Source organism: Coregonus clupeaformis, chromosome 12, assembly GCF_020615455.1.
Source record: "Coregonus clupeaformis isolate EN_2021a chromosome 12, ASM2061545v1, whole genome shotgun sequence".
Classification (NCBI taxonomy): Eukaryota; Metazoa; Chordata; class Actinopteri; order Salmoniformes; family Salmonidae; genus Coregonus; species Coregonus clupeaformis.
In genome coordinates, this window is record NC_059203.1 from 38,072,787 (window position 1) to 38,086,729 (window position 13,943).

The 13,943-nt window shown below is 45.6% G+C and overlaps 1 protein-coding gene across 1 annotated transcript; it reads left to right on the plus strand.

The window, feature by feature from the left end:
* Positions 1 to 1,262: 1,262 nt before the first annotated feature.
* Positions 1,263 to 6,376, plus strand: si:ch211-157b11.8 (fibroleukin). Its single transcript, XM_041892890.1, has 6 exons — positions 1,263 to 1,960; positions 2,784 to 2,970; positions 3,412 to 3,489; positions 3,626 to 3,738; positions 4,270 to 4,532; positions 5,379 to 6,376. Exons 1-6 carry the CDS (start codon positions 1,694 to 1,696, stop codon positions 5,707 to 5,709), a joined length of 1,239 nt encoding a protein of 412 aa, XP_041748824.1. The 5' UTR covers positions 1,263 to 1,693; the 3' UTR covers positions 5,710 to 6,376.
* Positions 6,377 to 13,943: the final 7,567 nt, after the last annotated feature.

The window sequence follows — 13,943 nt, forward strand, 5'->3', positions numbered from 1 at the left end:
GTTCATTTCTGGCAGAGGCTCTGAACACTATCTTGCCTGAGCATAATCATCACCACAGATGTTGAGGAGCTACTCTCTGTTGTCTCTACTGTCTGTAGCTGAATGATTTGTATAATGAATCTCATAAGTAAAATATACAATTTATATTGATTCAAGGCTCCATAATAGAACTTTGTGATTCTAACTCAAGGTTCTGTTCTGCGTCTGGTTTTTGATCTAGAATGCAGCTGCTCAGCTCTATACTTCATCATCAAAGTGCTGTTGTGTCCGATCTTACCCTGATATTTCCTGAGATTCTGAGCTCCCTGAAGTCATTCAGTCCTTCATGCTTGTCCAAAGAAGGGACACTGGGACAGGGATGATGGACTGCTCTCCATTCCTGACTGACTGAACACATACTGGGAGGACGTGGCTGAAGTATGCAAACTGTCTGACAGGCCAAAGGGAATGGGGGTCAGTTCACTGGAAGTGTCTTTGCCCCTTTGCTGTGGGCAGACTGTGTGTCCGTGGGTGTGTATTCTGTTAGTGTGTCCATTTGGCACATCCTAATGAGTAGGGATGACCCTAGTGTTAATGGACGAATTCCTGACTGCTCTCCCCTATTGAGTGCCTAGTCTTTAAGACCTGGTAGGAACTCAGTTGGTGAACACATCCACCAATAAACTAAAGGTATGGGGTGAGAAAGGTGGGGGTATACAAGAGACGGTAGTGCTAGAAAAGATTTGGCCTCTTGGAGGAAAAGCGTCACAAATACACATACACATTTTGTCACACAGACACACATTAACAGGGGAGAGTTAAAGACAGGCACTGACTGTCAGAGGGAAAGAGAGAGAGAGAGAGAGAGAGAGAGAGAGAGAGAGAGAGAGAGAGAGAGAGAGAGAGAGAGAGAGAGAGAGAGAGAGAGAGAGAGGGAGAGAGAGAGAGAGAGAGAGAGAGAGAGAGAGAGAGAGAGAGAGAGAGAGAGAGAGAGAGAGAGAGAGAGAGAGAGAGAGAGAGAGAGAGAGAGAGAGAGAGAGAGAGAGAGAGAGAGAGAGAGAGAGAGAGAGAGAGAGAGAGAGAGAGAGAGAGAGAGGTAGAGAGAGAGAGGTAGGGAGAGAGAGGTAGGGAGAGAGAGGTAGGGAGAGAGAGAGAGAGAGAGAGAGAGAGAGAGAGAGAGAGAGAGAACAAGAGAGAGAGAGGTAGGAGGGGGTGGAACCAAAGGTGGAACCAAAGGAACCTCACTAACAGAAAGAGAGAGAGAAAGAGAAACAGAGGGAGAGAGAAGTGGAGAGGATGAAATCGGTATATAGATAGAAACACAGATAGAAAGAGACAGCCACAGAGATCAGGATTACAGGAAGATTAGATTAAAAAAAGAGATGGAGAGACAAAAAAAGATGAAGAAGTTCACACAGAAATAGAAGAAGGTTATATGGGCAGAGCGTGGAGTGACACCATCCAAGGCTTCAAACAAAGCATCAAGCCGACGGACTCAGGAGTGGAGCAGAGACCCATCAAGTACAACAAAAAAGACAAAAAAAAGAGGACAAGTGGCACTTAAGACGTGTGGGCACCCAAGTCCAAGAGGCTGGCAAGGCGGAACAGCTTTAAGGTGAAAACCGGTGTCAGGAGGGACAGTAAACAACGAAACACAGAGGTGTCTGAGAGACTGAATTCTGCCAGCTTTTCAAATTATTTTAGGAGTTTTCCCATGATTCCACTGGGCTCTCTCGGCATGCTCCCACTGCTGTCCCTGTGTGTGGGGGCCGTGTTGTCCCCCCCGGATGCACCCCCCGCCTGTTCCCACCCCCCTTGCAGGGACAATCTGGTGGCCGCTCCGCCTGCGAGGACAGGGTCAGGGGGGTGTGAGGGGAGCCCCGGGACGGCAGGCTGCAGGGTAGTGGTCGCCCCCCTGGCTGCCTCCAACCCCCCTCTGAGGGAGGAACACAGACAAGAAGTCCGACAGGTCCAGCTCGAGGTGAGTGACATCACCAGGTCAATCTGAGGTCATTTCCTGTGCTTTTCCCAATAGAATGAGTGATGTATTGATATAACTGACTCAGGTATTGTACACACCAAACAATGATCATTCTGAGCTGGGTGGTACAGAGGAAGGCCTGGACAATGTTTGTTCTGTATGGGTGATTAGATAATGCGGGGGGAAGAGTATCTGAGTCTGACACACCATGTCCCTCTGGTTTCTGTGGCGGGTGGTAAAGTTTAGGCTGCTGAAACAGTGACTATGGACATAATGTCACTCAGCCAATTGAAATGGAATTGAGCCCAACTCTGTAGCATAGTGGCATAGATACCTACTGGGTACTCACTGGTTGAGTCAACGTTTCCACGTAATTTCAATGAAATTATGTTGAACCAATGTGAAATAGACATTGAACTGACGTCTGTGCCCAGTGGGTAGTGTCTGGTGTCTTAAGCATTAGTGTCAGTGGTATAGTATGTGGAGAGTGGGCAACAGGTCCCTACTCTGGGGATAAGGGGCACTCTCCACTTTGTACCACTTGACAGACGCTTTCCAGGGATAACAATCAAAGGGAGTAAAATTAGGGTTGGGTTTATAAATGTCCTCATCATATGGCTTTGCTGAGCTCATGCAATGACAGGTGTTTCACTGACATGGCTAGGAGGAATGTAAGTGTGACTGAGTGATTGAGTCTGTGGCAGTCATCTACTTTGCATGCCTTAGTGTCAGTTTGTGTTTGTGTGATGTGACTGTAAATGCTGGTACGTGCTTGTGTGTGTGTGTCATGTCATGACTGTAATGCTGTGTGTGGTCTCTGCAGGCATGGGATGTGTCGGAGCGTCTGGTCCAGTTGCAGCGCTGTTTGCATTCCCTCCAGGAGACGGGGGCCCCCAGGGGCCAGGGAGGGGACACGCTGGGGGCCATTCTGGCTCTGATGGCTGCAGTGCTGACAGAGTGTGACCTCCACTGTCACAGCCAGGCCCTCAGGGCTATGGCCAGACGACTGGGTGAGGAGCATGGCGAACACACACACACATATACACACACATACACACTGATGCACACATTGTTACTACTTATCTTCTCTCTTTCTGTGTATCCTCCTGTTCAATCTCTTGATCTCTCTCTACACAAACACTCAACACCCACACAATGACGGTGTCTCTGCTATCTCTTAAGAGGGCCACACACACACACAGTAAACAAAGCCTTAGTGAGGCCTGCTCTGTGTCGGTCAGAGGTGAGTGCACAGGAATGCAAGGCTCTGTTTGGGATGAGTAAGGCCGATAGAAAGCTCAGCGGTATATCACAACCCAGTGCACAACTCTTGAACCTTCACAAAACCACCATATAACTACTACAGCAGATCAGAAGATAACTGCTATATATAACTACAGTGGGATGGGTCCTCAATCTCACACAACCTCTTCTTTTTTTTATGTGTTTAGAGGGGGCAGCGGTTGGGAGAGAGGGAGTGAAAGACCTGCTACTACTATTGAGAAGCATCACACAACACCCTCCAACAGGTGAGAGCAGTGTGTGTACTCTGTGTTGTGTACTCTGTGTTTGTGTATGTATGCTTGTGTGTACTTGAGTGCATGTGTGCGCATGTGCGTACAGAATATACAGATGTAAGAGCGCAAGTGTGTGTGTGTGTTGCAGTGGCCCCCTCAGCGAGGCTGCATCCTCAGGACTGTGCTGAGATCTATCGTTTGGGGATCAAAGAGAACGGAATCTTCACCATCCAGCCTGACCCACGCAGACCTGCAGTCGAGGTACCTCCTAATACTTACACACACAAAATGCAAACAACCTGTTTACAGTATGTGTGTTATGCACCATCTGTAGAGCTTGGAGGGGAGAGAAAAAACAGACAAGGAGGGAGCTGATGTTACAGATTACAGTAGTAAAGTAGCCTTGCTTGTGCAAGCCAGAATGGCTCATAGGAGCAGGAGCCTATCTCCTGTTTCTGTAGCGTGAGGCAGCTTCCCTGGACAGGACGCTAGTCTATCGCAGGGCCTTAGCCCAAATCTATCTCCTTAATGCTGAGTGCCAAGCAGAGACGCACCGGGTTCCATTTTTACAGTCTTTGGTATGACTCGGCTGGGGATGGAACTCCGAACCTTCCAATCTCAGGGCGAACACTCAAACCACAAGGCCACTGATTACAGTAAAATGTCTCAATGCGTTACATACTGTATCTCAATAATCACCCCCTATATCCTCTCTACTATTGGCAATGGTCAAGGAAACCTCATCATTATTGTGTCGGATGTCCAAGAGTTGTGACCTTTGCCCCTCCCCAGGCAGAGTGTGACATGGAGACGGCAGGCGGAGGGTGGACGATGTTCCAGCGACGGAGAGATGGCTCTGTGGACTTCAATCGGACGTGGCAGGAGTACCGTGAGGGTTTTGGTTCCCCACAGGGAGAACACTGGCTGGGGAACGCAGAGCTGCATGCTCTTACCAACACTGGTCAACACCTGCTGCGTATTCAACTGGAGGACTGGCACAAGCAGAAACGCCAAGCCACCTACAACACATTTAGAGTGGCAGCAGAGGCACAGAAGTAATGGAAACATACAAACACACAGACAGATAGGAAGACTAAGATATACAGTGTATATTATACACAAATTAAAGAGATTGTTCACCTCAAAATCAAAGATTGTCAAATATATATATATTTTTTTACAAAAGTGGTATAATGTCGAGATCAGTTCAGGTCCCACGGCATCTGAATGGGAGGATAGGCACAGCCTGAAATTAGACGTTGACTATCTTTCCCATTCATTTGGAATTAAGGCATGTATCTGGATCTACACAACTGGTGGAGTATGACGTGGACTCATCTCAACATTAGACCTCTTTTGACATCAAAAAACATAGGACAAACTTTGATTTTGGAGTGAACATAATATCTCTTTAACAACATAGTACACTATCACTCACTACTCATGGTGTTATGCTGTGTTCATAACCAAGTGGGAAGGTGGCGATTTCCAGTTGTGAAGTAGTAAATATGAGTTTGATGCATTCATGTGCTTTGAACTCATTGAGATAAGCCGATTGGCTAATGGCAAACAAGTTGCGTCAACCATAAACTAAAAGTACAGCTATCGTGCTCGCAAACAAATTATAGTGTTCAAAAACACTTTTAATAGATTTTTATAAATAATATTTTGTTGTTGAATTTAACTGCCGAAAATCCTGTTATCGAGGTCATTTCCTTAGTAGGTGACGTCAGAGGTCAGTATGTGGGAGAAGTCGGAGATCAGGGATGATAGATGAGTGTCCCACTAGTAATTACCAGTTAGAAGGGCGTTCAAGTGGATTTGTCCTAGTCATATGTGGTAAATACCACCTTCCCACTTGGTTATGAACGCTGGGTAAATGCTGTCTCTCCTTCTCCCAGGTACCGTCTGACAGCACGGGAGTACTCTGGTGACGCGGGCAATGCCCTGAGCTACAGCAAACGCTACAACCACGACGGCCGAGCGTTCAGCACCAACGACCGTGACCACGACCGCTACACCTCGGGGAACTGTGCACAGTACTACGGTGCGGGCTGGTGGTTCGACGCCTGCCTGGCGGCTAACCCGAATGGACGGTACTACCGCGGGCGTTACAGCGGGCTGACCAACGGCATTTACTGGGGCACCTGGTACATCCTGACAGACAGCCGCAGTGGAGAGCGCTACTCCTTTAAGAGTGTGGAGATGAAGACACGCCCACGCAACTTCTAATAAAGAAGATGACTTGGGAGCAGATTGAAATGGGACAGTTGATGTGAAGTAGCAATCTGTAAAATGTAGGCCTACTACTCCATACTCTGAGCCAGGTTCTGTATATGTAAATCTAGGGTGGGAACCCTAGCCTGGTCCCAGATCTGTTTGTGATGTGCCCCAGCTAGGGAAACCCTAATCTGCTTGCAGAGTGTGTGAAGGTTATTGTTAATCAGCTGATGACTGGATAATGTTGGGATAGTGAGACACTAAATCAGTTCTTCCAGGTGTAAATATAGTGCTAAATGGAAAAGTGGTTAGATGTCTCTATCCTTATTTATAATTCAAGTATGTGTTGAAGAAGTTGAATTACACCATTAACCAGCAAAATCTGTGACCCTAAAGGCTCATGGGTTCCTCACGCCTGCTTCATTTTTATTCTCCATAATTCGAGCCATATACCACTCCGCATCTTTTTTTGTTGTGATATTTAAACAACAGTAAAGTTTTCATACATACAGTATGTTATGTAAATATTTCCACAAAAAATGAAATGTAGACATGTACATTGACAATCATGGCTTTAGTATAGAGAAATTATTCTTGAAATTCATTTCTATAACATTTCTAACCAATGACTGAGTTATTGTGTCTCTGAATATGCTTTATCAGTATTATTTTGGGTAAATAAGATATGTCAACATATAAAAACATCAAAGATTAACAGATTCTGCCTGAAAATCTGTTTGAAGTTAAGTAAGAAAGGTACTTGACACCCAGGTGTCCTGTTAGGTGTATATGTATGACATTCTACACAGGTTTTATTCAATCACCCAAACAACCATATTCGTTTCAACCATCCAAACTCTCTCTCTCTCTCCCTCCTGCTCTCTCTCTCTCTCGCTCTCGCTCTCTCTCTCGCTCTCGCTCTCTCTCTCGCTCTCGCTCTCTCTCTCGCTCTCGCTCTCTCTCTCGCTCTCGCTCTCTCTCTCTCTCTCTCTCTCTCTCTCTCAGATAATCTTTTACGGTGTCCATATTAGGAATGCCTCAGTCTCAGCAGGAGTTGTGTCAATAGATCCAAACCATGGAGCATTAGCTGACCATGTGAATTGATAAGGAAAACTAAGGAAATACCCTGCATCATGTAGAAAATGACATTTTACAGAGTACAGTGAGGGATAAAAAGTATTTGACCCCCTGCTGATTTTGTACGTTTGCCCACTGACAAAGAAATTATCAGTCTATCATTTTAATGGTAGGTTTATTTGAACAGTGATAGACAGATTAACAACAAAAACTAATGTCGAAAATGTTATAAATTGATTTGCATTTTAATGAGGGAAATAAGTATTTGACCCCCTCTCAATCAGAAAGATTTCTGGCTCCCGGGTGTCTTTTATACAGGTAACGAGCTGAGATTAGGAGCACACTCTTAAAGGGAGTGCTCCTAATCTCAGTTTGTTACCTGTATAAAAGACACCTGTCCACAGAAGCAATCAATCAATCAGATTCCAAACTCTCCACCATGGCCAAGACCAAAGAGTTCTCCAAGGATGTCAGGGACAAGATTGTAGACCTACACAAGGCTGGAATGGGCTACAAGACCATCGCCAAGCAGCTTGGTGAGAAGGTGACAACAGTTGGTGTGATTATTTGCAAATGGAAGAAACACAAAAGAACTGTCAATCTCCCTCGGCCTGGGGCTCCATGCAAGATCTCACCTTGTGGAGTTGCAATGATCATGAGAATGGTGAGGAATCAGCCCAGAACTGGATCTTGTCAATGATCTCAAGGCAGCTGGGACCATAGTCACCAAGAAAACAATTGGTAACACACTACGCCGTGAAGGACTGAAATCCTGCAGCGCCCGCAAGGTCCCCCTGCTCAAGAAAGCGCATATACAGGGCCGTCTGAAGTTTGCCAATGAACATCTGAATGATTCAGAGGAGAACTGGGTGAAAGTGTTGTGGTCAGATGAGACCAAAATGGAGCTCTTTGGCATCAACTCAACTCGCTGTGTTTGGAGGAGGAGGAATGCTGCCTATGACCCCAAGAACACCATCCCCACCGTCAAACATGGAGGTGGAAACATTATGCTTTGGGGGTGTTTTTCTGCTAAGGGGACAGGACAACTTCACCGCATCAAAGGGGACGATGGACGGAGCCATGTACCGTCAAATCTTGGGTGAGAACCTCCTTCCCTCAGCCAGGGCATTGAAAATGGGTCGTGGATGGGTATTCCAGCATGACAATGACCCAAAACACACGGCCAAGGCAACAAAGGAGTGGCTCAAGAAGAAGCACATTAAGGTCCTGGAGTGGCCTAGCCAGTCTCCAGACCTTAATCCCATAGAAAATCTGTGGAGGGGAGCTGAAGGTTCGAGTTGCCAAACGTCAGCCTCGAAACCTTAATGACTTGGAGAAGATCTGCAAAGAGGAGTGGGACAAAATCCCTCCTGAGATGTGTGCAAACCTGGTGGCCAACTACAAGAAACATCTGACCTCTGTGATTGCCAACAAGTACTAAGTCATGTTTTGCAGAGGGGTCAAATACTTATTTCCCTCATTAAAATGCAAATCAATTTATAACATTTTTGACATGCGTTTTTCTGGATTTTTGTTGTTGTTATTCTGTCTCTCACTGTTCAAATAAACCTACCATTAAAATTATAGACTGATCATGTCTTTGCCAGTGGGAAAACGTACAAAATCAGCAGGGGATCAAATACTTTTTTCCCTCACTGTATGTGACAGTACTTGAGCAAAGCACCTCTTCATTTTTCATTTGTACTTTTAGGTGAACAAGGTCTGTAGTGTCAAAAAAAATTCTAAGTTACACTATGAAACTTAGACAGTCAGAGTTACATGGTGGCTGCTTCTCTCGTTTCTTCCCCCCTGGCTATAGGGTCAGCTGGTGCCAGGTTCATGCAGAGGGGGGTCAGTTATCAGTTGGGTGATACTCAGACCCCACAAAGCCATGGCCCGATAACATGCTAACGTGTTAACGTACAACAGAGGGGCAGCCAACAGCCAACTCAGCGCTCTCTACCCACAGGTCTCCAGGCCCCTGTGTTCTGACTCCAGCTGTGGGATTGCTCAGCCAAACCCAAACTGTAATTTCTTTTGAAATGATGCTATGACAGTCAACAGAGAAGAGCTCAGTTTTGGTAAAGGGCCTCTCCTTCTCCTACCACAAATAACCTGTAACAGCTTTCACACTGTCCCATACCAAAGTCCCACACAATGATGGCATTGGCGGTACGATGATGCCTACCTTGGTAGCTCACTCACTCTCTGACACACATAGAGAGAAAGAGACACACACGCAAATGTATGCACTCACATACACACTCATGTACACAAACACATGCGTGCACGCACACACACACACACACACACACACACACACACACACACACACACACACACACACTGACCCCCGGTTGTCCTTTGGAGTTGGCGTCAGACGTGTGGCTCCCTCTGGCTGTGGTTCACAGAGCTTTTTTGGGAGTTTAGAGTGTGTGAACGGTGTGTTTGTGTGTAGGGGGGGGCGGTTGTACAGGGTGTGTGCGGGGTGTGAGTGTGTGCATGGGGGATGGTGAGGCTATGTTGGGGTGGTGGATGAGGGGGTGTGTAAACTGCTGTGTCCGTTTTAGCAGTGTTCGTGACGAGCTGTCAGTCTGTCCAACAAGCTCTGAGTGGCTAATAATAACACCCGGGGGGGGGCGTTGGGGTTAGACAGACGGACATACAGCAGGCAGGCAGACACTCAACCAGCCACAGTATTTCACACACACTACTTATACACACAAACCGACAAGCCAAACACATACTGCCTGCAGCAAAGCAAACACACACTGACCTCAGCATAGCAGACACTATATGCGGTGCAGTTCTCATATACGCAAACTTGAACACACAGTACTTATGCATAAACACTACTACCAGAAAAGCACACACACATTCATGCTCATGCACACACGCATGCATGCACACACACGAATGGGAGGTGCATGATGTGCTTAGCAATAAAAACAAGCCTCTATTAGAGATGAAAAGGCTTCAAGCTGGCTTCTCCCCTCACAGACATGGTTTGATCATACCGCCTCAGTCATCATTATCTGTCTCTCTCTCTCTCTCTCTCTCTCTCTCTCTCTCTCTCTCTCTCTCTCTCTCTCTCTCTCTCTCTCTTCACACACACACACACACACACACACACACACACACACACACACACACACACACACACACACACACACACACACACACTCCTGTGATGTCTCTTTTGCCATGTCATTGATTGACAGTTCTGGCTTTAATGTAACTTGATGTGGAATAAGAGACAATCTGCCTCCTTGTGGTTGGAGATGTAAAGAGAGAACTGTTAATTACTGATACCTGGGTTGAGTTAGAAAGAGTAAAACCAAACCAGGCATATTGTCCTCTATGAGGTTCATTAGCTATTAGTGCTGACAAACTCAGATCTGAAAATCTTTAGTTAGGATCAAAACCTGACAAGTTCACTGTCACTGGTACAATCAACATTACATGATGTCAAGAGAAATGTAGTATAATGGAGTTACAGTAATGTTCAAGGGCAATGTTTTTAATTTGTTTATAAATCCCATCATTGGATGGTTTGGTAGTTGGGTTTTCCAAGGGACTCCATAGACCAGCATAGCTGACCTAAGTTGTAAATATATATATTTTTTAAAAGTAGTTGCCTGGTAATGTTTGTGTCTTTCAAATCTTGTGAATGTTCTGATATTGCCAAGGGTACGGATTACACATTTGGACCATTGGGGGGATGCAAGGCATTATTGTGTGATATTTCAGTTTTTTTTTATTTTTCTATTTGCAAACATTTCTAAAAACCTGTTTTTGCTTTGTCATTATGGGGTATTGTGTGATGAGGGTGATGAGGGGGGAGGAAACGATTTCATCAATTTTAGAAAAAGGCTGTAACGTAACAAAATGTGGAAAAAGTCAAGGGGTCTGAATATTTTCTGAATGCACTGTACCTGGTAAAATAATGGTTCATAAACAACTCTAAGGGGGGCCCTGTAGAATCTGTGATTTATCCCAAATTATGTTTCATATTTTCCTAAATTATGTTTTCTCAGTTATATATTTTTTCTCAATAGCCAGAAGGGGGCGACATGGGAAGAACTGAACTGCAGAAATTCAGCCATGGCAATATATTACATTTACATTACATTTTAGTCATTTAGCAGACGCTCTTATCCAGAGCGACTTACAGTTAGCGCTTACATTATTTTATCGAACCCACAACCCTGGCGTTGCAAACGCCATGCTCTACCAACTGAGCTACATCCCCTGCCGGCCATTCCCTCCCCTACCCTGGACGACGCTTGTCCAATTGTGCGCCGCCCCATGGGTCTCCCGGTCGCAGCCGGCCGGCTACGACAGAGCCTGGATATTATATAATATATTCATTTTGACAATAGATATTCTGCCGGTTAAAGGAACTGGAATGTTTATCCATCTACTGAGGTCGGATTGTATTGATTTGAGCGTTCTGTTAAAGTTTCTGGCAATGGTTTTATCTAAGGAAGGAAATAAATCTACTCCCAAATATTTAAACGAAATGATTGGTATTCCATAAGTAGAGATAATTTGGTTAGATTCATTTTACAACTTGAGATGAATCTGAATTTATCTATGATCTTCAATGTGTTTGGGAGAAATTGAGATACATTGCCTAGATATAGCAAAATATCGTCAGCGTATAATGAGATGAAATGATCAGTAGATTTAAGGGAAATGTGTGTTATTTCCTTTGATTGACAAATTGTCTGGGCCAAGGGTTCCATGGATAATAAAAATAGTAAAGGAGGAATCGGATCGCCGTGTCTGCTGCTTCTAATGATTCTGAACAGAGCAGAGCAGATATTGCCTGTTATAACTATGGCTGAGGGATTGGCATATAGTATTTTAATCATATTAATGGAATTGGAGCCAATTTCCCATATTCAGTCTTGTTGACATGGGAGGAACCAAGGGCCCAGGGCTGTGTCACCACAGTATCCTGGCATGGTGTCTGGAGTGGGATGATAGTGGGGGTCCTGGAGGGCGAGAGGGGCACCTGCGGGCTGAGCTTCCCAAAGGCCGGAAGCCCAGCCTGGGCAGCGGTTAGCCAGCAACATCCCCCCTGAGAACCGCCATATGCCCCTGGGGGATGTGGCACATGTGACCCGCACCGTTTCAACAGCCCTGGAGCACAGAGTACACAGTGTTACAAACAACAACCTGCCTCACCTCACTTCAGCACTGGTACTAGATAGACATTGGGCTACAGTGACCATGAGAGTCAGCAGACAGGCGCTTTCACAACCCACTCTCCTCTGGTTCTGTGCCAACATTAACATGGCAACCTCAAAGCACTACTGGTGATGTTCAAGAGCAATATATGATCAAGAGGGACTCAGTGTTACTCTTTTTCTGCTTTTCTCGTATTAGATACAACCTTTTGGGTACACGTGATAGAAGCCTACTTTCAGTTGGCCTGTTTAGTTGTGTAAAGTCCAATACATACTGAAATACTGTAAAATAGAAAGAATGTTATACAAAGAGACCCAATACAATGAAACTCATCCTGACCCAAACAGGCCCAATGAAGGCTTGGGCCTGGATTTGGAGCATGATTATAAATCGAGCTTTCCATGGAGCTGTATTCTGACACACTCAGCAGGTCTGAACACATTAACCCCCCCAAGAGCAGATCTCAACACAAGATGGCAGCGTTGCTTAGGGATGAGGCTTGAAGTCAAGAGAAGGTATTTTTTCTCTCTTTCTGACTTGTACTAAAAAGTTCATCTGGGAACAAACTAGCCAAAAGGCCTAAAAGGTTCACATGTGAATACACAGGGGCACGGTGCAGCTACGTGCATAGGCACAATGTGTAAGAAAGTTCTCCGTCACTAGACAATAGAAATTGTATTTCGTAGGGAAATAAACAGTAAGGGAACATACAGTGCACACACAAAAAGGCAGTGTGTATAAGAAACACATTGTGGCGGAGCAGAGCGGAGGGCGACAGGGGACATGATCAGTGCCTCTCTATGGGAATAAGAGGCCGTTCCCACCACACTGGGTTTTGACATCGTGAGAACTCTATCCTCATGGTTCTCTGGGTGTATCATAGCCTACAGTGGAGGATCAGCTTAGTATGATACCATCCTATAGCTATTGTACAGAGATATGAAGAATATGTGGGGAAAGTAGTTTCCAAACCTTTTAGTGCTGGGAGTGACTCACCCAATATTCTTGTGACCCTCGAAATAATCTGTATGCCAGAATGTAGTTCAACCACGACACACCAGTGGATCCTAATGTGATCTTTAAGAATTGTTGAAAGTATGTACATTTATGAATATTGAATAGCCATATGAAAGTTATATGATAATAGCTGAGGTTGGCATTCCCACATCCACTCCTGTAGAACTAGAGTTTAGACTAGAGCTAAGCTTCTACTAACCTCATCTCAACACTTGGGGCACTAGACCCTGGCCTAAGGGTCATTAGGTGCACATAGAGTGAGGAGATGGTAAGAGAGAGTGGTCACGTGATTCAGAGTCCCTGGGCCTCAGGTCCTTATTGTCCTAAGCTGAGACGTAAAGCCTTGGCTCTCAGCTACAGGGGCAGAAGAGGAGATTGGAAAAGGGGATAAAGAGAAAAGTGAAAAGAGAGCTCAGTATGTGAAAAGCAGCAGTTTCTCTTTTTCCCTTTAAGATCTATACTGTGTAAAGATCCCTATGAAGGGATGGAATGCACTCTGGGCCGCAAGCAAGGTGAGGTGAGTGACTTTGTGGTGGGAGGGAATGTGAGTGTGTTGTGTGTCGGGAGGGTGGGTGGGGGTGTTAGTAAGGTGGTGGGGGATTAAGCGTCCGTTAGGGATGCCCCTCCCTGACCACCAGCCCACTGAGAGGGGACGGGATGTGTCTGCTAATAATACCAGGCCTGCGGCAAACCAGAGCAAGGCAGAATTCCGTTAGAAACCGGATCCCACCAGAACAAGTGTATCCTGATGTGGTGAGTAGAGGGGGTGGGGGAGGGAGGGAGTGAAGGAGAAGACAGGGACGCCATGTGGCTAGCCTCACTCTCCTTCTTTCTCTGTTTCTATTGCTCTCTCTGCATTCACAGAGGTGGCAGGTGGGTTGAGTGGAAGAGGGGAGAGGTGCGGTGGAAGTAGAGGTTTGTTTTGTTGTGTAATTGGTCAGTAACATCGAGTAACA